At 35.3% G+C, this 22,028-nt stretch overlaps 1 protein-coding gene and 1 long non-coding RNA gene across 2 annotated transcripts; both read left to right on the forward strand.

Moving 5' to 3' along the window:
- The first annotated feature begins 712 nt into the window (after positions 1 to 712).
- LOC113293776 lies at positions 713 to 1,973 on the forward strand. The gene is made up of 3 exons (XR_003332553.1): positions 713 to 994; positions 1,076 to 1,151; positions 1,697 to 1,973. It is a non-coding gene; the product is annotated as an uncharacterized LOC113293776 (long non-coding RNA).
- Positions 1,974 to 3,137: 1,164 nt separating this feature from the next.
- LOC113292795 lies at positions 3,138 to 6,842 on the forward strand. Its single transcript, XM_026541647.1, has 7 exons — positions 3,138 to 3,305; positions 3,398 to 3,484; positions 5,098 to 5,304; positions 5,413 to 5,577; positions 5,717 to 5,770; positions 6,061 to 6,204; positions 6,367 to 6,842. Exons 1-7 carry the CDS (start codon positions 3,168 to 3,170, stop codon positions 6,754 to 6,756), a joined length of 1,185 nt encoding a protein of 394 aa, XP_026397432.1. The 5' UTR covers positions 3,138 to 3,167; the 3' UTR covers positions 6,757 to 6,842.
- The last annotated feature ends 15,186 nt before the right edge of the window (positions 6,843 to 22,028 follow it).

Below are 22,028 nucleotides of genomic sequence, written 5' to 3' on the forward strand. Positions count from 1 at the left end.
GTGGATGAAAACCAAGATGCAGACTTAAGTTCTGATGAAGAAGTTATTGCTACTGCAAAGAGAGGAAAGAAACGCAAGAGAACAAGTTCTGATAAGGCCCCATCAGCACCTCCTTTGCACGCGCCATACCCAACAGATTGGTCGTATGCTAGAGCCTTCACGAAGTTTTTGAAGGTATTTTTGATTTTACTGTCAAGTTCTCCGCTTCTACTCATGTTACTGCACACGAATTCTTGTTTCATATGAGTGTTATTCATCGAACTTTAAAACATGGGCAAATCACAAAGATACATTTCTTTCTAGCATGGGTCTTAAAATGCAAAGTAAATATAACGAGTATTGGGGACGTTATGAAAAGATGAACAATCTTATTTTTATTGTTGTATTATTGAATCCACAAGATAAAGAATTAGGATTGAAGTTTCTTCTTGGCCAGTTAGGAATTGGTGGTGGTTATTTGAGAACAGAACTAATGGATCTTGTAATGAGGGACTTTAAGGCACTTTTTGAAGAATACTGAGATGTCCAAATGAGTGCTGGAAACTCAACAGTTGTAACATATAGTAGTGGTGGTAATACTGTTGGCGCTGAACCAGATGATGAAGGAGATTGTGCTGCAGCCGCCCTTATGGCAGAGAGAGCAAGAGAAGAAGAGGAAAGTTTTGATGATGAAGGAAAAATGAGATGGAGACTTATTTGAGAGAGAAACGAGAACCGCGGAAAGAGAAAGTTTCTTTTGATATCTTAGGTTGGTGGAAGACGAACTCGACTAGGTATCCTACTTTGGCACTAATCGCAAGAGATATATTGGCTATACCCATCTCTTCAGTGGCATCCGAATCTGCCTTTAGCACTGGGAGGCGTATTCTCGATCCATATCGAAGTTCTTTACTTCCCACAACAGTTGAGGCATTGATTTGTGCTCAAAATTGGTTGAAGACGCCGATTGATCTTGATATTTCTTCCTTGGGACCAGAAGAGGAAGTTAGTTCAGGTATTATTTCATTTGTTAATTTGTTTGTAGAATTTTTGGACACTCACTGTATACTACTGATCGTGCATTTGTTCATTGCAGAATTTTTGGACTCTCTCTCTAAATCCATGTTCGTAAACATAACAGATGATGATGTTGGGGACTAAGGAGTACCAAGGTAATTCATCTCTCACCAATTGGATTAGTTTAAGTTGGTAAATATTTTTGGAAACATGTTTAGAATGACTGGTTCAGTTATTATATTAGTGGCTACCTTTTCAAATCTGGCCAATCAGGTTTAATTTATCTGCTGTTGTGCCGTTTCGTATCAACATTACTTTAAGATGCCAGGACCAAAAGTGAATGTTAAAACACAAGCACGAAAAAATACAGATCCCGATTAACCAAAATTTACTTTAAGATGCTTAATGTACGTGTTAGCCATCTAGTTTCAGGAAATCAGAAGGATAGATTGTCCTCCTGATAGTTGGATTAATCATGTTCAGTTAGCAAAGAAAGATAGATTCCGAAGTTTGAAACCAAAATCAAATATAATCCCAGAAGGTTTAATTTAGTGGATACATTGTCCTCCTGATGGTGTGTTTACATGTCACGTCTTTTCACTGTTAGCATTTTCATGTATTGCTTGCCATCATGATTAGTGGAAATATACGTGAATTAGATTCTAACTACCAGTTGCTTGCCATTTTCATATACATGCAGTCAGCAACCCTGGAAAGTCTGAAGCTATCAGTTGATTTTGTGGATGCATAGCTGGAAAGTGTCGATGTTGTTTAGATGTTATGGAGACTGTGGATGTTTAGGTAGTTAGGTGGCACTTGCTTAGTTTATTTTTTTTATATGTGTTTTGGTGAAACTGAAAGAAGATGTAATCTACTAATCTTTATCTTTTGAATTGTGTTTAAGAATGTTATGAATTTGGATTGTGTATGGAATATTGGAATGTGAATGTCTGTAGCCTGTAGGTAGGTTTGAACTATGTTTTTTTTTTCTTGGATTTGAACTGTCAGTTTCCTGAAACTGACATAGCAGCCGGTTAACCGATATCCGCTGGAATAAACCGAAACCGCCTAGAACCATTAAGAAACCGAACCAATGATTAATGAATTGGTTTCGTTCATATTTTAATAAACTGATAGTATTGGTTTCGGTTTTGGTTTGGCTAGAAATCGAACCAAAACCGACCATGAACAGCCCTAATAAAGACCATTATCCCTAAATAGAGTGTATTAATTTACATTTAATGCACATTAAAGATGTAGCAATCTGTACATCATCAAATTAAAAGATTACTAAACCTGTTAGTAAGTTGGATCCAAATCCTAACACCCAATGGTGCCACCTAACATAAAATTTCTCTTATCAAGGGAAGATAAAATTAAAAAGGTTATCATTCCAAAGTAGAATGTATTAATTCACATTTAATGCACATTAATGAATGTAGCAATCTGTACACCATTAGATTAAGAGATATTACCATCAAAAGTTGTAATTAAGCCATAAGGAGGTGATAGCAAGGACCGTTGGTGGATTTACATAGTGGTTCCAAAGCCACCTACCATGTGCCAATTTTTATGTTCCCCGGACTATATACTCTCACTTATCAAAAGACCATAAGACACTGATAAGGCTTCAAAAAAAAAAAAAAAAAAAAAAAAAAAGACACTAATAATTACTCCCTCCAGAATGTACCAAAGTATCCCTATTAAATGTTATGTTATTACTGAAATTAAAAGGAGTATATACAGCATGTAAGAAAAATACATAATTGATAATTTTATTATTTATAGAAATGTGTAAATAGTAGAGAAAAATAAAAATATTTATGGATTGATTTAATAATTTTGTTTCCTATTGAGGAAGATATCATTTAATAAATTTAAATAGAAGATAAAAATAAAATATTTATGAATTGATTTAATAGATTTGTTTCCTATTGATGAAGATATCATTTAAGATTTTTGATTGGTCATATTTAAAAATAATCTTATAATTATAAAAATTGAAGGATATCATTTAAGATTTGTTGAAATCTTTACACCATTAATGAATATTACAAGAGATTACTAAAATACCTCTAACAAAACTATATAAATCAACCATAGAAATATTTGACTCGTATACTAGACTTAACACAATGAAGAACTTAAAGATTAGCTTTGTTGTTTACTTTATGCTAGTTTTTTTTCTTCTGATTTCAACAACCCATCATGTGGATGGAAAACGAAGCATATCAAAAACAGAAGAAGATGATGCAGAAATTGAAAGGCAACTTAGAGTTTTGAACAAAAAGCCAATCAAAACCATTACTGTAAGTAATATGCTACATCTAATTTTAATTAGTTCATATCCAAAAAAAAAAAGTTCTCTAATGAAATTTTCTTTTTATATTTTCAATTTCAGACTGAGATTGGTGACATAATAGATTGCATAGACATTTATAAGCAACCGGCGTTTGATAATCCACTGCTCAAAAACCATAAAATCCAAGTAAGATATACAAATGATTTTTTTTATTCGTTTCTTTATGAGAATTAAACCAGTTACATCAAGGGAAGATAAAACGAAAAAAAAACCATCTTTATTGTTGAAAAATAATTGTTACATGAAGCTTGGGGTGGCCACTTGGGATCGATTCGTGGTTTAAACAGGTTCATCCATTTTTTTATGGGTGAATCCGTAGACTAATGGATTGAATGCGGGTGTGGAGTTAAAAATCCGTTGAACATTCACATCCTCTTAGTACCGAATAGGTATTTCATTTTTGTGTGGTTATCTTGCAATGTTGATATTAGTTGTTTACTTGAAGTACTATAATATATGAATTTCCTTATATTATTATATTAGATGATATGAGAGACGTTATCATTAAATGAAATTGATGGGTTTATTTACAAGTATATATTGTGGGTGATTAAGGAAATTTTAGATTTAGATTTTGTATTTCAATTACCATTAATTCGTATTTCTTACATCAATTTTGATCACCGTTCGTCCGTAAATTTTGATTCCACGAATTCGATTTGAATATTTAAGGGTTCAATGTAAATTTATGCATCTCTTCTACCTTTTGCACGAGAGTGAGACGGATACATAGAAAGAAAATCAAGTCTTATATGGAGAAGATGAAGAAAATGATAATAGGTTTGGTATTTTTCTAAAAATGAAATGAGGGTAATTTTTGTCTATTAAAATATTTGGGATTTTAATATCGCTTTAGAGAAATACGGGATTTTTTGGATACTCAATTTAGAGTTGGAGGTTTAATTTTTTGTATGGTCATCTTTATGTTTTTTACCATTTTATGTTTTAAAAGTTTAAAGATTGCCCTATATCTATTAAATTGTTAAAGTCTCTTCCATGAACGAGTGAAGATCAAACTCACGACCTTTCTTGACTTCATCATTCAGGATTCAAGATTTACTAATGATAGCTGAAGGAACTTTTTTTTCTTCTGAAGATAATAAGAACAGGATAATACTGATTCAAATTTGTTAATATGTCATTAAGAAGTGAGAAAATTTTTACACCTCCTGCATTTGTTTTTGCATCATATATATAAGTCTTGCACAATTTCATTGTTGCAAGCATGTTTTTAAGATTAGTTATGTATGTGCATCTTCATGGTATAAGAGTTAGATTAGTAAAATACATGAAGTCTTTCTTGCAAACCAAGGTCCACGTGTTATAGGATTACATACACCTAAACAAGAGGGGCATGGGAATAGTGATAGTCATGTTTTAATTATAAGCTTTATTTTTAGAATTATTTGTAAGTGGCCGCCGATTTAACATGGTATTAGACTTAAACAATACAACATGTGAGGTGAAATTATGTATTGGTTATTTGCTTATAGTTACAGAATGAAAAAACCGATACTTACTTATTTTCGGTTTGGCTTGAGTTTGATATCCACAAACTTCGACAACTAATATTGTTGCTCATCCAAACTTTTACTTTCGACGACAAAGTCGAATACGAAATATAGGTCCATAATTCAATAATGTTTCATTGCACAGTGATCTATATGATATTAGTTATGATACTAATTAAAATATGTTTCAAATATTTTTTACAAAATTTGATATTTACATATTTACAGATGAATCCTGACTCAATTCCAAGAGAGACGACCAATAAAGTCATTTCATCGTCCTCTATATTTGGTGGGCTTCAAATGGAAAGATGTCCTTCAGGAACAGTGCCTATTCGCAGAACAACCAAAGAGGACTTGGTGAATGCTAAAAAAATTATAAAGAAACCAATCAATGCAAACAATACTTATCCTAATGCACCTACGACAAACCAGGCAAGTAATATACTCTATTTACATAATTTTTTTGGAGCACCAATTTATATTTTTTTAGTAATTAGCTCATTTCATTTGAGATATAAGTGTATATGTTTTGTGTTGTAGTTTGTCTTTATTGAAGAAATCATTGAAGGGAAACAATATTTCGGAGGCATGGCTTATATGTCTTTACATGACCTTTCGGTATTTCGTGACGAGTACAGTACTTCACAAATTTGGCTACTCAATGGACCTACCGAAAAAATAAGTAGCATTGAATTCGGAATAATGGTAGGTATTTTGTTTTAAATTTTAAAATTTGATCATTTAACTCACATCTTATTTTCTAACAAAAATAGACTCTCACATTATTTTATGCGGAAAATTTTTCAGAGGTGTTCTCACGTTTTTTTTTGTTTGTTTTTTGAAGCATGATCCTCTATTATTTGGTGATAGTCGTGCTCGATTATTTAGTTCTTGGACTGTAAGTTCTATTTTTAGTTATTTTTCTCTTTATATGTTTATTCAATGTAAGAATTTACCATAATAATATAAACAAATTTCCACGGAGAATGAATTCCGAGAGCATAGCATATAAATTATTATTATAATAAAGCACCAAGAATAAAGTTACATTTTTCGATATTATATACCTATATTTTGAAATGTACTTTTGTTTATTTTGACTTTATAAGTATGCGAGGCAAACAAAAAATCGCTCGCTATGTCATGAAAATAAAATATTAAATTTCTTATGACTAATGTTGATTACAGGATGATGGACATCAAACAACAGGTTGTTATAATATGATGTGCCCCGGCTTCGTTCAAATTAATCGTGCTGTAACGTTTGGTCAACAGTTCCAATCATCAATATATGGGCAAATATCATACGAATATTTTTTTATTGTACGCCGGGTAAGAAGTACTTTTGATATTTTTCTTTGTAAGCATATGATTTTTCTTCATATACCATGTATTCGGTCGGATATGTATATAGTAAGTGCCAACTTAGAATTAAGCTAAAATTAATATTGTTAAAAAATCTGAGGAAATTCTCCATAAACATATATATGACAGGCCCCGATAAGTAAAGACTGGTGGCTAAGCATTGGATTGAGCGCTGAAACAAGCGAACCAATAGGATATTGGCCGAAGGAACTCTTTACACATTTAGCCAATAGTGCATCGAATTTACGATATGGAGGATTTGCAAGTGCAAGATCAAAAACATCAACTCCGCCGATGGGAAATGGATTTTTACCTCAACTTACTGACTCAAGAAAAACAGCTTTCATGGCTAAAATGAAGTATGTAAACGAGACAGGACATACGGTTAATCTAGACCGAAGCTCAATGCACACCCACCGTAGCGGAAATCCCGAATGCTACGATATTATGTTGGCTAGTCCTTTAGGAGGTTTTGATATAACCATGGCGTATGGGGGACCTGGTGGTATATGTACCTAGCATAATGAGACCGTGATTATATTTTTATTACGGGAACATAATAATATTTGAGTTTATATATATTGTTATAATTTTGTTTTCCTTAAAATGGCAATCAAAATCGTTTTTCCATTTTTTTTCTTTTGAAATGATCATTTCTATTGTTTTGTCCAAATTTCATCATTTTGTTCATCTAAAGTCGTTTAGGAAATTAAAATTTATAATTAACAACCTAAATACTCAATGACATCGCTATTTCCGGAGTAAAAGTAGCATTCATGGAATTTATCAACTCTCTCATTGGTCGTTGAGCGTAACCGCACCTTTTCATTATCTCGGAAGAATGCCATTTGTGTGTGTTGAATCAAATTCAGAGCATATGATGACGGGCAGCGTGCGGTGCATATTAGATGGGTGGTTGTTACACACCTGGCGAGTGTCCCCCATTATTAGTTATATATGACCTGTGGATCGTCGAGTTGTGGGTTTGTAAGGCTGAGTATTTATTTTGTATACTTACACCGGGTTTATTTATTGTTATTTAAATTATACACCCCTGGAAATACTAACGGTACCTTCATTAGTTAATTATATTGGTGTTAGAGCATTGCTCGGTCAACCTCGCATGCGTTTCTATCTCAAGCATGTTTGTCAATGTTAGTGATCAAAACTATAAGTCTTGATTTCTAGTCTATTATAGCTAAGTCTCGGACTAGGATAGAAAGTGTAGTTGAACTCAAGGACTTCATGACGATTCATCATAGAAGAAGAAGAACTACTGAAGGAACCGGTGGAACTTCTCGACAAAAAGGTATGTGAATACTTGAACTTATCTGTCACTCAAAAGTCTATCCACTCTATCTCCAACTCTTTGAGACAAGAAGTCGTATGCTATATATATAGACTTGGATTATACACATTTGGTATTTCAAGCCGAATATACCTCGCCTATCTATATCTCGAAATATGTGTGGGTAAGCTTTTCGCTTCGATCAAGTTTATCTTTACCTAGTGACGAAAGTCATGATATGTTTCAATCACTTTGAAAATTTCTTTGACGAGAAATGGTTTGTGAATAACAACTATATAACGTCCTCTAAGAATGTTTCAATGATTGAAATGAGAGTTTAGATTACATAACCAATGGTGGACATAAACATTGTTGTGGAAACACATTTATGTATAAGTCCTATTCCTTGAACCAAAGTTTGCGAACTTTATTGATCAAGAGAAACCAGGAGAATGGCTTTGCCAAGTCCGCCAACTCAGTCCGCGAACTGCCGAGCTTCTCATCCCGAGAAATTCGGCTGGAGTTGACAAACTAGACTAGTCCGCGAACCCAGTCCGCGAACCGGCGGAAGGTCTTTGCCGAGATTTTCTGCTAGACTTTGTAAACTCTACCGGTTTCTTAAGTCCGCGAACCTAGTATGCAAACTTGAGAAAGATTATATATCTGAAGATGATTTCTGAACTTAAACTTAAAAAGACTAAGGAATGCAGTATGCAAACCGTGGCTATCATAGTTCATGAACCGATTCAAGTGAATCAAATCATCTTTGCTTCAATTGTGTCTTGTGCATTACATGAGATTTCCTTGCAATTGAAAAACTCTCTAACTAGTTCATTTGAAGTCATTTGAACTAGTTATGGTGAAGAAGAACATGGTTGATATGAAATGCTCATATGGCTAACCTTTTGGTTGACTATTATTGAACAAACAAGTGCATACGTTTGGGTACGGTTAACAAACCTAGAAGTGTGCATTGTCAAGTGTGTGTAACAAGCTAAGTTTTCGATATAACGGTTGAGAAATATTAGCTTTAATGTAAATCAGGTTTTCAACTAACGGTGGATATTGTTTTCTTTGTGACCAAGGAAAAACCCTTATTTGAAAGACTATATAAAGGAGACATCTAGTATTGTGCAAAACTAATTCTCACACCTTATGTGTGATACTAGTTTGCATACTAGAGTCGATTATCCTTTAACCTCTGGTTTTCTTTTCTCAAACCAGGTTAACGACTTAAAGACTTCATTGGGATTGTGAAGCCAGACCGATACTACTTTTATCGTAGTTGTGTGATCTGATCTTGCATCTTCTATAGTACGAGTACAATCAGATTGATTGGCTTGAGATTATATCTCCGATAGCCAAGATATCAAAAGTAATCACAAACGTCTTTTTCTCATCGTTTGTGATTCCACAACATCTTGTTTCGCTACCATACGATTAATATTGTTGTGAGGTGATTGATTAATCTAGGCTGTTATTCGGGAATATAAGACCGGATTATCAATTGGTTCTTGTTTACCTTGATTATTATCAAAAGACAGAACAAAATCTTTAGGGTTTATCCGTGGGAGACAGATTGATCCTTTGATAGACTTGTTTGTGTGAGACAGATTTGTTTATTGTCAAAGCCTACGATTTTGGGTCGTAGCAACTCTTAGTTGTGGGTGAGATCAGCTAAGGGAATCAAGTGCGCAGTATCCTACTGGGATCAGAGGTGTAGGAGCATAACTGTACCTTGGATCAGTGGGAGATTGATTGGGGTTCAACTACAGTCCAGTCCGAAGTTAGCTTGGAGTAGGCTAGTGTCTGTAGCGGCTTAATACAGTGTGTGTTCAATCTGGACTAGGTCCCGAGGTTTTTCTGTATTTGCGGTTTCATCGTTAACAAAATTTCTGGTGTCTGTGTTATTTCTCTTTTCGCATTATATTTGTTTATATAATTGAAATAATACAGGTTGTGCGTTTGATTCAATCAATTGGAAATCCAACCTTTGGTTGTTGATTTATATTGATTGATCCTTGGATATTGGTCTTTGGTACCATCCAAGTTATTCCTTGTATTTGATAAATACTCGCTGATTGTTATCAGCTTGAGTAAAAATCAAATCAAGAGAGAGATATTAACTCCTCGATATACTTTAATTTAGATTGAGTCTGACTGTCTAGTTGATTCTCTAGAAAAGTATATTGTAGTTAGTCCATACAGATTGCTAAACGAAATATTGGGTGGTGTTGTTAGACCCCCGCTTTTTCAATTGGTATCAGAGCATGCAAACACGTTTAAGACCTCAAAAGTATGTGTTTGTAGCGATCTGACTCTATGGAAAAGAGTAGTATCTCCGATAAACGCGTCACCAGAAATAAAAGTTCTGTCTCGTCTATTTCTATTAAAGAGAAAGATTTGTCAATCTCGAATATAGACGAACATTGTGTTCTGACGAGACAGACAAACACTGAAATGTGTGATTCCGATTACCCTTCAAAAGATACCATCTCTATCAATGAACGGGAAACGGCTGAAGAGAGTGAATTAAATCTAAATCTTGATAGAATCCAAGATGATAGATTTAACCGGTTGAAACACCATGTCAATGTTCTTTTTGGTGTAATAAGAGACTGCAAATTCAAGGAAAATACTGAAGATCATACTTCATGTATGACTCTTGAGGCTAGCCTGAAAAAAGTGTGCCTTGGAAATTGAACATCGCTTGAGTAAACTCTCTATTCAAGGATGCTCTAAGAAGTCTAATATACCAAGTACTTCTGCTACGACTGAAAACGTCCCTAAACTAGAAATAACATCGGAATCTCTTCCTGTATGAAATGATGTGATCGTGTCTTCCTCTAAACAAGGAATATCTACACCACATGGGAGAAAGAAGTCTCCTAACAATGGTTGTAAAACTGTTTCTCCTGATCACCTCGTTGATCAAAAAATATACCTCTTTTGTGATTCAAAAGGACATGTTGAACGAGAGAGAAAATCCAGGTTGAATGAAAAATCTATTGATCGTCTTCAAGACACCTTATATTTGATTATTGAAGGTGTAACTGACATTCGCATGTCTAAAACAATTGTTTTTAGTACCGCCCTGTGTTCGATACCGGAAAGGTCAGTTCAAGATGTTCCTCAAATGTTCAAAGGAGAGACAGTCTTCCTCAATCATTTCATAAAAGAAGAGGTCATAAATATTCTCATGATAGAAAGGGAAATGATGTTGTTCTCGATGTGAAAAAGGAACCAGAAGAAAAAATCAAGGATGGCGAAGACAATCTAAAAATGATAATGGAAGGATATAAAGAGATCATTAACAGGTTGTCGAATTGCCCTAGTCAAGCTACTACAGGTAAAAATAAAAACTATGCATCTTATTTTGATGATAGAAAATTGTATGATAACTTTTCACATCATAATCGTTTTCCCTCAAGACTTTTGAAAAAAAGAGTTAACCGTAATCTACGGTCGCTTGATGAGCTCAAGGCTCATACTTGTGCTAATTAATCACAAGGAGGAATCTCATTCACAAAAATCCTGGTTGAGTGAGATATTTTCAGGTGTACTTGATGGCAAATTGCTTTCTGATTCTCTAAACTATTTTCTTATCGTCTTAAGCTGGAGTATCAATCACAAACATTTTTGCATAAGTTTTTTTTTTGCTTTGTTTGTTTTATTCTTTTGGGTAATGTTGTACTCGGATACCTGTTCTGGCCCGAGTCAACGGTTCTAAGAAACCATAGGATATCTTCCTCAAGAATAAATGTCCGACCTCTTGGTTACAAGTCACGTACGTGTACTCCAGGTTGGATTTTGGGTTTTTCAAGAATGTCTTCCTCCTTATCTTGCTACAGTGGTTTTGCAAAAACATTCCTTGACAAAGAGATTGTTGTTGAATCTAAGAGGAAGAGAAAAATTGTAGATGAAAGTCATCCTAATTCTTCATGTTTATTTTCCTATGATCATGAAGATGCTGAGAAGGATGATATGATTTCTGCTGAAGTTGTTCATGACTTTCTTAAGTACTTTGGGGAAGCAAAACAACAACTCGTTGATACTCTAAAAGGTCTTGATAATTTGAAAACTGAGTTGGAAAAGGTTGTCTCTGACCTTGGGCTCATAAAACATCAAATCAAAGATCTTCGTAAAGAGAATCATCTCTCCGATGATACAATGGTAGTTATTGATCACAAGTTCAAAGACCCTATGACTCGTTAAGATCCTGAACCGTCCATACGATCTTAGTTCGTGTTCGGGCATAGCAATGGAGTCTGTTTTTCTTTAGCTTGTTGATTTTTTTTGCCTAGTATGTCTTATTTTTGATTTAGTTGGAAGAATAACTAGTGCTTGAATAGCAATGATTGTGACTACACATAGCTTTTTTTTCATCTTCTTGTTCTTTTTTTAGGTTTATTGGTTTAAATTCGAAAAATATTTGGAGGATGATGTTTTTGCAGTATTAATATTTATGATTTGTTATATTGCAATTTGTTATGGGATATGTATGTTTGCATCCGTGAACTTGAAGGTCCCATATATTGTCAAAAGTAAAGTCGTTCATGAGTTGGTATTCACGTATTGGTAAAAGAATGAATAGAGTTTTGAAAAATACAAAGTTAAGCCTATATTGTCAATTCTTTGATGGAAGATAGGTTAAAATCTTTTGTTTTCAAGGATTATGTCTATTAATGTCGTTATGCAAATAGTGATTGAAGATGGAATGAATCCTTGAGTATTCTGCAGTATTTATCATCCCTGATCCATATTTTATGTATTACTGTGAGGCTCCGTAATGTGTCTTATATTGAGCACGATACGACCATGTTGATTAATTTTTGATTAGCTTTGTTGGTTTTTCCGTAAGGTACTTTATGTTGGGCATTTTTGAACTAAATTAATCATCTTGTTTGGTTATTTAGTTATTGCTCCATAAGTCTTTTTATGTTGAGAAAAATAATTGACAATTAAATTGATTACTTTTGTAATTAGTTTGGTTGTGTATTCCAATTAGATTAATTATGGGTTCACTTGTAATTAATCTAGTTGAGTATCTTCATACTCCATAAGTTTCCTCTTATGTTGAGTATATGTACGACTATCCTATTCATTTTCTAATGGTTATGTTAGTCGTATGCTACGTAAGTTCTATTATGTCGAGCATAATCAATTAAGTTGATTACTTTTTGTGTTTAATTTGATTGAGTATTCCGATTAAATTAATTACGGGTTTACTTGTGATTAATTTGATTGAGTTTTTGGATATAGTAAATCATTCTCATGGTTTTTGGTGTCCAATAAAATCCTTCTTTTCTTTTGAAACTAAGGTCGCTCTTGTTGTTCTTTCGGTAATAACATCAAATGGGGGAGAGTTCTTTTGAACTTGTGCTTAATGGTATTATCTTGAGGGGAGTACGGCTGTGGAATATTAGAGGGGTTATCTTGTATCTTTAAACTCCTTGATGAATGCTATTAGCTTCGGCTATATGATTGCATCTAAATTAGATGGTATGTATTTTTCATTTAGTCATGAAATGTCTCTTACGGAAATTTCATTATGATCCTGTTCTTGTACCTTTGCCAATTTTATTGACAAAAAGGGGGAGAATTAATATGTAATTCACGCTACAAATACATATGATTTTCGGATCATTGTTTAAGGGGAAGTGGTTTCCATGTGAGATGGAGTATTGACTAAGGGGGAGTGATACATATCACCATAGTATTATTGTTGAAGTTGTGATACAATTGAACTTTGACACTGTGTAATAATTATTTTTTTTTGAAGGAGGAAGGGCAGACCAATTTATCAAACTACCTAAGTTAATTGAGGTTTGCAGAAATACAAGAGGGTGGAGAATTTCCAGTCCACCAGTTATTTACATTATTATGCATCGCATATTGACATAAGGAGTGTGCCAAGAAATTGACATTTTTAGGAACATGTTGAAACTTCACATCCACAAAGGCGTTCACAACATCTTTAATTTTTAAAATCTCCGAGCGAATACTCCAAGGCATACTCCTTACATCATCCAGAACAACTTCAGTAACATTCAAAGCATCACCTTCAATATTCAATTTGCTAACATTGAATCTAGAAGCTAACTGCATTCCCAAATTACAAGCCATTGCCTCTGCCAATAATGAAGATGTTACTATGAATTTTGTTGAAGCACAACCTAGAAAGTTACCACTGTGGTCTCGAGCAACAGCCCCTGCAGCACCATTGTTAGAGATAAAGGTTGCATCTACATTAACTTTAACGTACCCAGGCGCTGGCGTAACCATTAATGAGAAGAAGATTGGGAAGCACAATTTTCTGAAAAGTTCTCCATGCAAATATCAAAATCCTGGCCAGCCTTTCTGATGATTTCTGTAGAAGCAAAGTTCCCTCTAGAGAAGACTATTTCTGATGACACTATGTAATAATACTATGAAACTGTATAACAATGATCGAGACCGATGCTTTATCATTTTTATAGATACGGATCTTCAACAACGGTGATGCTAAACTTACAACCTTTGAGATCATTGGAGTACTTGGAAGTGACGAAGATTTCGAGGAATGTTGAAGATTAGACATGTGGAATAGGATCTACTAAAGTTTCTTTATCTTTTTTGTATTCCATATGTATTGATAGTTCTGTCACTAAAATTGACAAATAGGGAGATTGTTAGAGCATTGCTCGGTCAACCTCGCATACGTTGCTATCTCAAGCATGTTTGTCAATGTTAATGATCAAAACTATAAGGCTTGATTTCTAGTATATTATAGCTAAGTCTCGGACTAGGATAGAAAGTGTAGTTGAGCTCAAGGACTTCAGGGCGACTCATCATACAAGAAGAAGAACTACTCAAGGAACCGGTGAAACTTCTCGACAAAAAGGTATGTGAAGACTTGAACTTATCTGTCACTCAAAAGTCTATCTACTCTATCTCCTACTCTTTGAGACAAGAAGTCGTATGCTATATATATAGACTTGGATTATACACATTTGGTATTTCGAGCCGAGTATACCTCGCCTATTGGTAGACGCATTTATGTGTCTATTTTCATCTCTATTGTGTATATTATTAGTACCCATTTTTGTACTTATTTCGGTATTTTATCTCTTTGTAGGTGTTTTTGGAGAAATAAGTTTTTGCGGCGAAATTGGCTCGAAAAGTTGTTAAAGGCACCTGAGAGGACATTTGTTATTCGGACTCTCACTTTGGATAAGGGGTAACCTATTTCCAGGCAGCTGCTAAAGGGAGAACAACACAGGATAGGGGAAATTCCTTCTTCACGTTTCAAATTAGAAAATTGGCGGGAAAAAATGAGTTCACGCCTGGCAAATTTGGACTCGATTTTTGGAGCTGTTTCAGGGAGATTCAACACTGGAAATCGATTGGGCTGGACTTGATAGAGCAAAAAAGGTTTAATACATGCGTTTGGATCGAACGAATTGGGATGGAATTTCCGGAAAAAGGAAACAGAGTAAAAAAGGAAACACGGTCCCTGTCGAGTTTTTTTTTGGACATTCAGAGAGATTAAAGGCAAGAAATTAGTTCCAAAGATACATATTCTATCTAAGGAAGAGTTTGATATAATTAGGAGAGCTCAGAAACGCGTGAAACGAATTAGGGAAGAGATTATTTCCGTGACTGCCAAGGAAGGAAAGAAGAGATTTCGAAGCAATTTGAGAAAGATTCAATCACCCTTTTGTGTATAAATAGGATGCTTAGGTCCCCTAGAAGGATGACGAAGAGTTTGGAGTAGTTTAGAGCACTACAGAGTTGAGAAGATCGAGTTGCAGGAAGTTACATGTTTCTACTGCTGCTGAAGAACAAACGTTGCAAGGAAGAACATCGTCTCTAATTCGCAACATCACTTCTCTGTAACAGCTGAACTGTCTGTCACCTTTTCTTTCACTGTAACAATTGAACAGTGCCTTTGCAACAGTTATTTCTGTTGCAATTTTTCTGTTTTATTGTTTCACCTCTTGTAAACACTTTTTGAGCTATAAATATATATTTTGAGCAAGTGATTAATATTAGGAGCTAAACCCCTTAGCCGAGGCAACGGAGGAAGCCATTGTTCCATTAAAAGTGGTAAATTCTATTTAGTTATTTATTGCAATTATTTTACTTGATTATTTGCATAGAGTGGTTATAGAAAATTGATTTTTATTGAGTAGTTGTGAATCGTTTTGATGGAGCATGCTTGGTTCTAAAACTTTTGATGTTTCATGCTTTGTGATTACAACTATTAGTTCAAAAATCTATTAGAGCCAAAATATTAGATCACTTTAAAAGAAAGAATTGCATGAATATTGATTAGAATTTATCACTTAATTGGTTAATGGTGGAATCCAGGGTCTCGGTATTTTCTTATTATCTTTGAAACAAATTTATTTAATTTTTGAAAACCCTTCACAAGTTCGAGTTGAACAAATCTTATTACCACTTTTTCTACAACAATTAAAATATCATCAATTTTTGGCGCCGCCGACGCGGATTTGCTTTTAGGGTTTTTAGACTTAGTTTTCTTTTTTTTATTTTTTAGTTTTTATTATTTTTGTTCTTTTTTACGTTTTTGGGTATTTGTCTTTTGTCTACAGGTTTTGGATCATAAAGAGAATTGAGCCAAGGAGTTTGGTGATTTCGTAAAGACTGGAACTTAAAGCATAAAGACTTGGAGCAAAAGATTAAAGCAAAAAGAACGGAAAAGAAGACAATTTCTTTTTAGATTTTTTATTTTTTTTATTTTTTTAGGGTTTGTTTATTTGTCTTTATTAAAAAAAAATAGAGAGAGAGAACTGTATTAGGGTTTGCTATTTTTGTAATTTTTTCGTTTCTTTTTGGACACTTGGACATTGGACTCTGGACATTATTATTTTTAAACCCTAAGGAAGGGTTGGTTTTAATACAAACTGTGTGCAGGGAAGGACGGTGATTACAATATCACCTCGGCCCCTCGGGTTCGTACATAACATAGAAGTTGTGCCCCGAGTCGACTTCAGCGGTTCTTCGCCCGTCTGGTACGGGAGGTAAGTTTTTCGAAACACCCGCGAATCCCCTGTCAGCGGGTTTACTGTATTCCTTAAGGTGAATATATGCTGAGGACTTGAATACGGTTGCTTTTAATTCCTAGTAAAGGGCAAGGACTGGCCATACAAGATAAGGGTTCGGATTTCATCACCGTTCTCTTCTTGCCCGCCTTAGGAACACGAAACCAAACGCGAACCTAAGCCTAAAATTTTGACTAGAACGAGACCTATAGGGTAACGAGCTTAATAGGAAAGTCGTTCGAAGAATATTGGTTACTCTTTTGAGCATACTTCGAAGTTCTTGACGGTTTCTGTGAGTTGAATGCGTGACTGCGCCGCCTTGTAACCGGTGAGGCCTTGGGTATCAAAGATCCACTGAGCTTACCTCGCTTTGATTCAACTTACTTTGACTCGGATTGATTCCAGAGGGGTTTCCTCAGATTGTAACGAGTTCCTTTTCGAAAGAATAGAAGCTGGTCTAGTGACAATCTAAGTGGAGCCATCATGCTTTTTGTTTGCTAGAAATTTAGGTTTGATTTGGTTGAGTCAGCCTTGTTTTTTGTTTGCATAGAATTCCCTTCCTTATTCTGTTGCATGCCTGAACGTAAAAGAGACGCCCTAGGTAGATTTGTTAAAGAGAAACCTAGTAGTTCTAAGCGTCTTGATTACCTCAATTTAGAGAGTCTGATTCGTGAAGATTCCGTTTTTGAACGTCCGTTTGAAGAGAAAATCCTTGATAGTCCAATAGCGCCAGAAATGGAAACTTTGAAAGCCTTGTTGAATCCTACTAGGACTACTCGTCCCTCGTGTATCAAGTTACCTGAAACTGAAGCAAATTATGAACTTAATCCTGGAACCTTACAGTTGATGAGTGCTAAAAAGTGCATATTTCTATATATTTTTCTTGGCATTTAACTCATCTTTTGTGCATTAATTCTACATTTTATCCCATATTCTGTATTTTCTTTGTTTTCAAGAATAAATATTTTTATTAATTAATTTTGCATTTTTAGGTAATAAATAAAGTTTGGATGAATAGCGGAGCGGAAAAGAGCAGAAAAGCGGTGAAAAGTCGGGAGGAATTACACAAGGAAGCCGCGAAGAATGTTGTGCACAAGACCAAAAGGCTAGAAGTGGGCTTGAAGAGGAATAATTATTCTTAAAGAACATATGGGCTTGGCATACCCAAGGCCCAAAACCCTCACCCAAATCCATTTCATATATCCATACCCGTTTCCCTTTCTAGCCGTCAGATTGGATCATCTCAGCATCTTACGGTCGCAGCATCGCCAGTCATCAAAGTCTGAAGCTCCTGTCTAACACTACATCACCTAACTCCATCTTGAGCCGTCAGCTTCGTTGTACTTCAGCATCCAACGGTCGCTCCTCGCTCCCTTCCATCTCGCCGTTAGATCGATCTATCATTTCCGCATCACACGGCTCAGCTTCGCGAAACATCAAGATTTGATGAGCCCGCTCAACACCCAAACAACCAAATACCTATACCCGCAAAACAAACGCACCCTTCTTCCCAAAACCATCGACTCCATCTTCTCCATTCCTCTACAGCGACCATCACCACCACCATGTCCGCCACCAACTCCGCTCAACCACCTCCATCACTGTACCCCATCAATCAGCCACCCCCGCCATCACTAAAGGACACCACCATGATACCCTCTAGCTCCTTCTCTCTCAACCCTTTTATCTTTTCAAAAACAGTGAACCTAGAAACTAGGTTTGAGAGAAACAGAGTTAGTGAAATCAAACCACCAATTACGGAAGATGAGAAGCAATAGAAGAATGGGTCGAGACCATTGATTGATTTCAGAGATTAGGTAAAGGTCAATTTTAGATTTTTTAGTAAACCCTAATTTTACTGTTTGGGGATTTTTTGGGGAAAAGCTTGCATGTATAAATTGAAGACATGGGTGTTGATTTTGGGCATGCCCGGAGTAGCCGGTGCACCAAGTTGTAGTAGTTTATTTTCAGTATTGTGTTCATCATGTTATAATTTAATAACTAGGTTTTTGATGAAACCCATAATCATATGTTAAGATAAATCATGTTCATGTTGTTGTTCTTGTTGTGCTTCATTGCTTTAGGAATGACAGTTAGCTAATGGATCAAATTAGCCTGTGATCAATTGTACTGTAAGAAGACAGTTGATACTAGGGGTGAGTTAGTGAAGTTGGTTGATAAGTCATCCATTTGAGACCTCTCTGGAGGAAGAAATGTGCTTAATTGATAAAGGAATGACAGTTAGCTAATTGAACCAAATGAGCCTGTGATAGGTTGTGCTGTAAGAAGACAGCTTATACTAGGGGTGAGTTAGGGAAACTAACTGAGAGATCATTCATTGTAGTTTTATCTGGAGAACAAGAACATAATTTGAATAGGCATTGCCTTAGCTTAGGATTATTGGGTGGATTCAAATGCCCTAGTGCTTTTAGTCACTGTCACTAGAAAGATTTAGAAAACAACACCAGCTCCCTCCTTGTCCCTGTGGACTTCCCCTGCTTATTCATTATCTACTATCTGACCCTGTATACTTGCAGGTGTAAATATAACCATAGTTTTAGGTCTCATTCCTTGAGCTACCAAGTTTTTGGCGCCGCTGCCGGGGACTCGGTAGCGGTGCCATTGTTGTTTTCATTACTTTTCTGATTTTTAGCTTAGTCTTGTGTATTTTCACTTGAATTTTGTTTACTGTTAGATTCTGTAGCTTGTTTACTGTTTAGAACTTGTGTTTCAGTTTAGAACTCTTAACTTGTTTACTATTCTGTAACTTAGTAGCATCTTAATTTTTTTGGTTCCATCTTTGCATCCTTAGTACATCCTGTTGCATCTTCACTGCATTTACTGTTTCATTACAACTGCATTCTTGCATTCTTTCATTTACTGTCATCTAGCCTCACAGAATTCTTAACTTGCACCATCTAGCCTTTATGGATGCATCATTAGCTTTAGCTTGCATCTAGTTTTGTCCTGCATATTCAGTTATCAACTCATCTTGCAGCTCATTGATTCTGTCCTGTAACTTTCTTATTTGTCATCTGAAGCTTGTGCCATCTGCATTGCATCTTACATCATCTTGGCATACTTGTCATCTTATATTCTTGCATATCTTCTTGCACTGCATCCATTTGCATAAGCATCACTGTGTAACTGCATCTTAGTCTCACTTGCTTCTGTGCATTTAGTGTAAGCATTTAGCTGGTCTTGCATACTTAGTTCTTGCATACTTAAGTTCTTGCATACTGTTTTGCATTACCAAGTCATCTTAGCTTGTTCATCTTCATTGCTTTTCTGAGCTAGTCCTTTGCTAGTTCCTACTGTTTTGCATATTGTTCTCACCAGCTGCTGCTGAGCGTTGTGTAGCCCTGCTGCTGCTTGTTGCTGTTGTACTGCTGCCTGCTAGGCTGCCCTGGTGCAGTTGGAGTGAACCTGGTGCAGCTAGCCATTCTTGCTGGTGCTGCCTTCTCCAAGCTGCCTGGTGCTGTTGGGTTGACCCAACTGGGCTTCTGTTGTAAAGCCAAAGGAAAGCCAAAGCCCAACTGGGCCTCTCCAACAAAAGTTTAGGAAGATCCAAAGCCCAACTGGGCTTGTGCAACAAAAAAGGGAAAAGCCTAACTGGGCTTCCCTCCAAAAAGGTAAGCCTAAACCCAAACCCAAATTTTTTGGGCTTGTAATTTTTTTGGTTTGTATTGTTATTCTCTTTTGGGCTTGTAATTTAATTATCTTTTTGGGCATGTAATAATTATTTTAATTTTATTTTTTATTTTTTTTTATTTGGGATTGTAATAATTTTAGTTTTTTTTTTTTTTTTTTTTTCTTTTTTTTGTGGGTTTGTAATAATTAGTTTTTTTTTATTTCTTTCTTTATTTGGGCTTGTAATTTAGTTGTTTGTTAGGCTTGTAGTTTCTTTTAAAAATTTGGGCTTCAAAACCCAAAAAAAAAAAAATTGCTCCTAATTTCAAAAACCAAATTTTGCTCCCAAAATTAAAACCAAAATTGCTCCCAAATTAAACCAAATTTTTATCATCTCCCTTTAAAAAATAAATAAATTATGGGCTTGCTTTTTTCTCAAAGTATGGGCATTACTTTTTTGTGATTTGTGTGATTATTTCATAAAACAAAGACATGTCTGGATTTGGTCTGCCTCTGGGAATAAATCTATTAGAGATGCTTACGGGCAAGATTCACCTTATGACCTCCCACAGACCATGATGTCAATAGTTATAGGGATTATAATTATGGACCTTTTCAAGGTCATGAGCCTCAATATGCAAACCCGTATAACTATTCACCCATGTATCAACCTAGCCAACCTAATATGCATGTTTGTACCTTTTGTGGTGGTTTAGACCACCCTGATGAATATTGCTATGTTTTGCATGAAGTTAGGAATTAGGGGATACCATGAAAATCCAAATTATGAAATGCCCACAAATTGTGAGGCTGGTAGTCATTGGGACCATAATCAACCTTTCGAAGGTTGCGATCAATATTTTGTAAACCCTAATGACCATGCACACATGTACCATTCACCACAATTTGAACATGAAGAATTTTGTCTCCCATGAATTTAGACTCCACCGTAGAAGCTCTCAGACTCAGTGAGCAAAATTCTGATAGAACTATATCACGCATTCAGGCGAAGTTAGATCAGATTTTGCTTCAACTACAAAAGGAGGAAATTCATGAGGAAATGCATGTTGTCCCTAATAAAGTGTCCAGTCCCATTCATCTAAATGATATTGAATATGAACCTGATTTAGAGGAACATGAATCGACTAAGGACACCACCACTTTTAATGAGGACCAATATGCATGTTACCATGATGATGATTATGATGATAATGATATGTTAGAAGAACATGTTTTTGCTGAAAATATTGTGGAACCTTTTGGTTCAATAACATATGGCTTCTCAGCCTCAACCTTCATGAATGTTGTTTCTTCTGATACTCATTGTAATTCATATGATTTTGATTCTAATATGGGGCTTGTACAATTCTTCTGTGAAGATGAACATGACATAGGAATAGTTGAATCTTCTGTAGACACTAATTTTATTATGCATGAGGACGAATTTGATGTGTCTGATTCCTTGCCTAAGTCACAAAATGTTATTTCTTCCGGTGATGATTTGAGTACTTCGAACAATCATGATACTGATTTAGGTCTTGATGTTTTGTTCGATGAATGTGAGCATGTTTTACCTGTTTCTGATTTAGGGAAAGTATGTGTTGGTACTATTGATCGTACCCATGAAAATAATTTAGATGTACCCACTTTCTTACCTAAATCGCAAATTGAGATTATTCCACCCAACCTAGATTTGGTTGCAACAAAAATTTTAAACCAACTTTTCTGAAAATTCCCAATCTAGGATTGGAACTGTGTGCCTCCCAAGTCCTCTTGGACTATTTTGCTTCAAAATATAACACTTTTAAAGAGCCACAGTTGGAATG

Source organism: Papaver somniferum, chromosome 7 (assembly GCF_003573695.1).
Source record: "Papaver somniferum cultivar HN1 chromosome 7, ASM357369v1, whole genome shotgun sequence".
Classification (NCBI taxonomy): Eukaryota; Viridiplantae; Streptophyta; class Magnoliopsida; order Ranunculales; family Papaveraceae; genus Papaver; species Papaver somniferum.

Coding starts and splice junctions, on each gene's coding strand:
- LOC113292795 (XM_026541647.1), top strand. CDS start 3,168: ATGCTAGTTTTTTTTCTTCTGATTTCAACAACCCATCATGTGGATGGA. Junction 3,485..5,097: donor TCAAAAACCATAAAATCCAA/GTAAGATATACA, acceptor ACATATTTACAG/ATGAATCCTGACTCAATTCC. Junction 5,771..6,060: donor GATTATTTAGTTCTTGGACT/GTAAGTTCTATT, acceptor TGTTGATTACAG/GATGATGGACATCAAACAAC.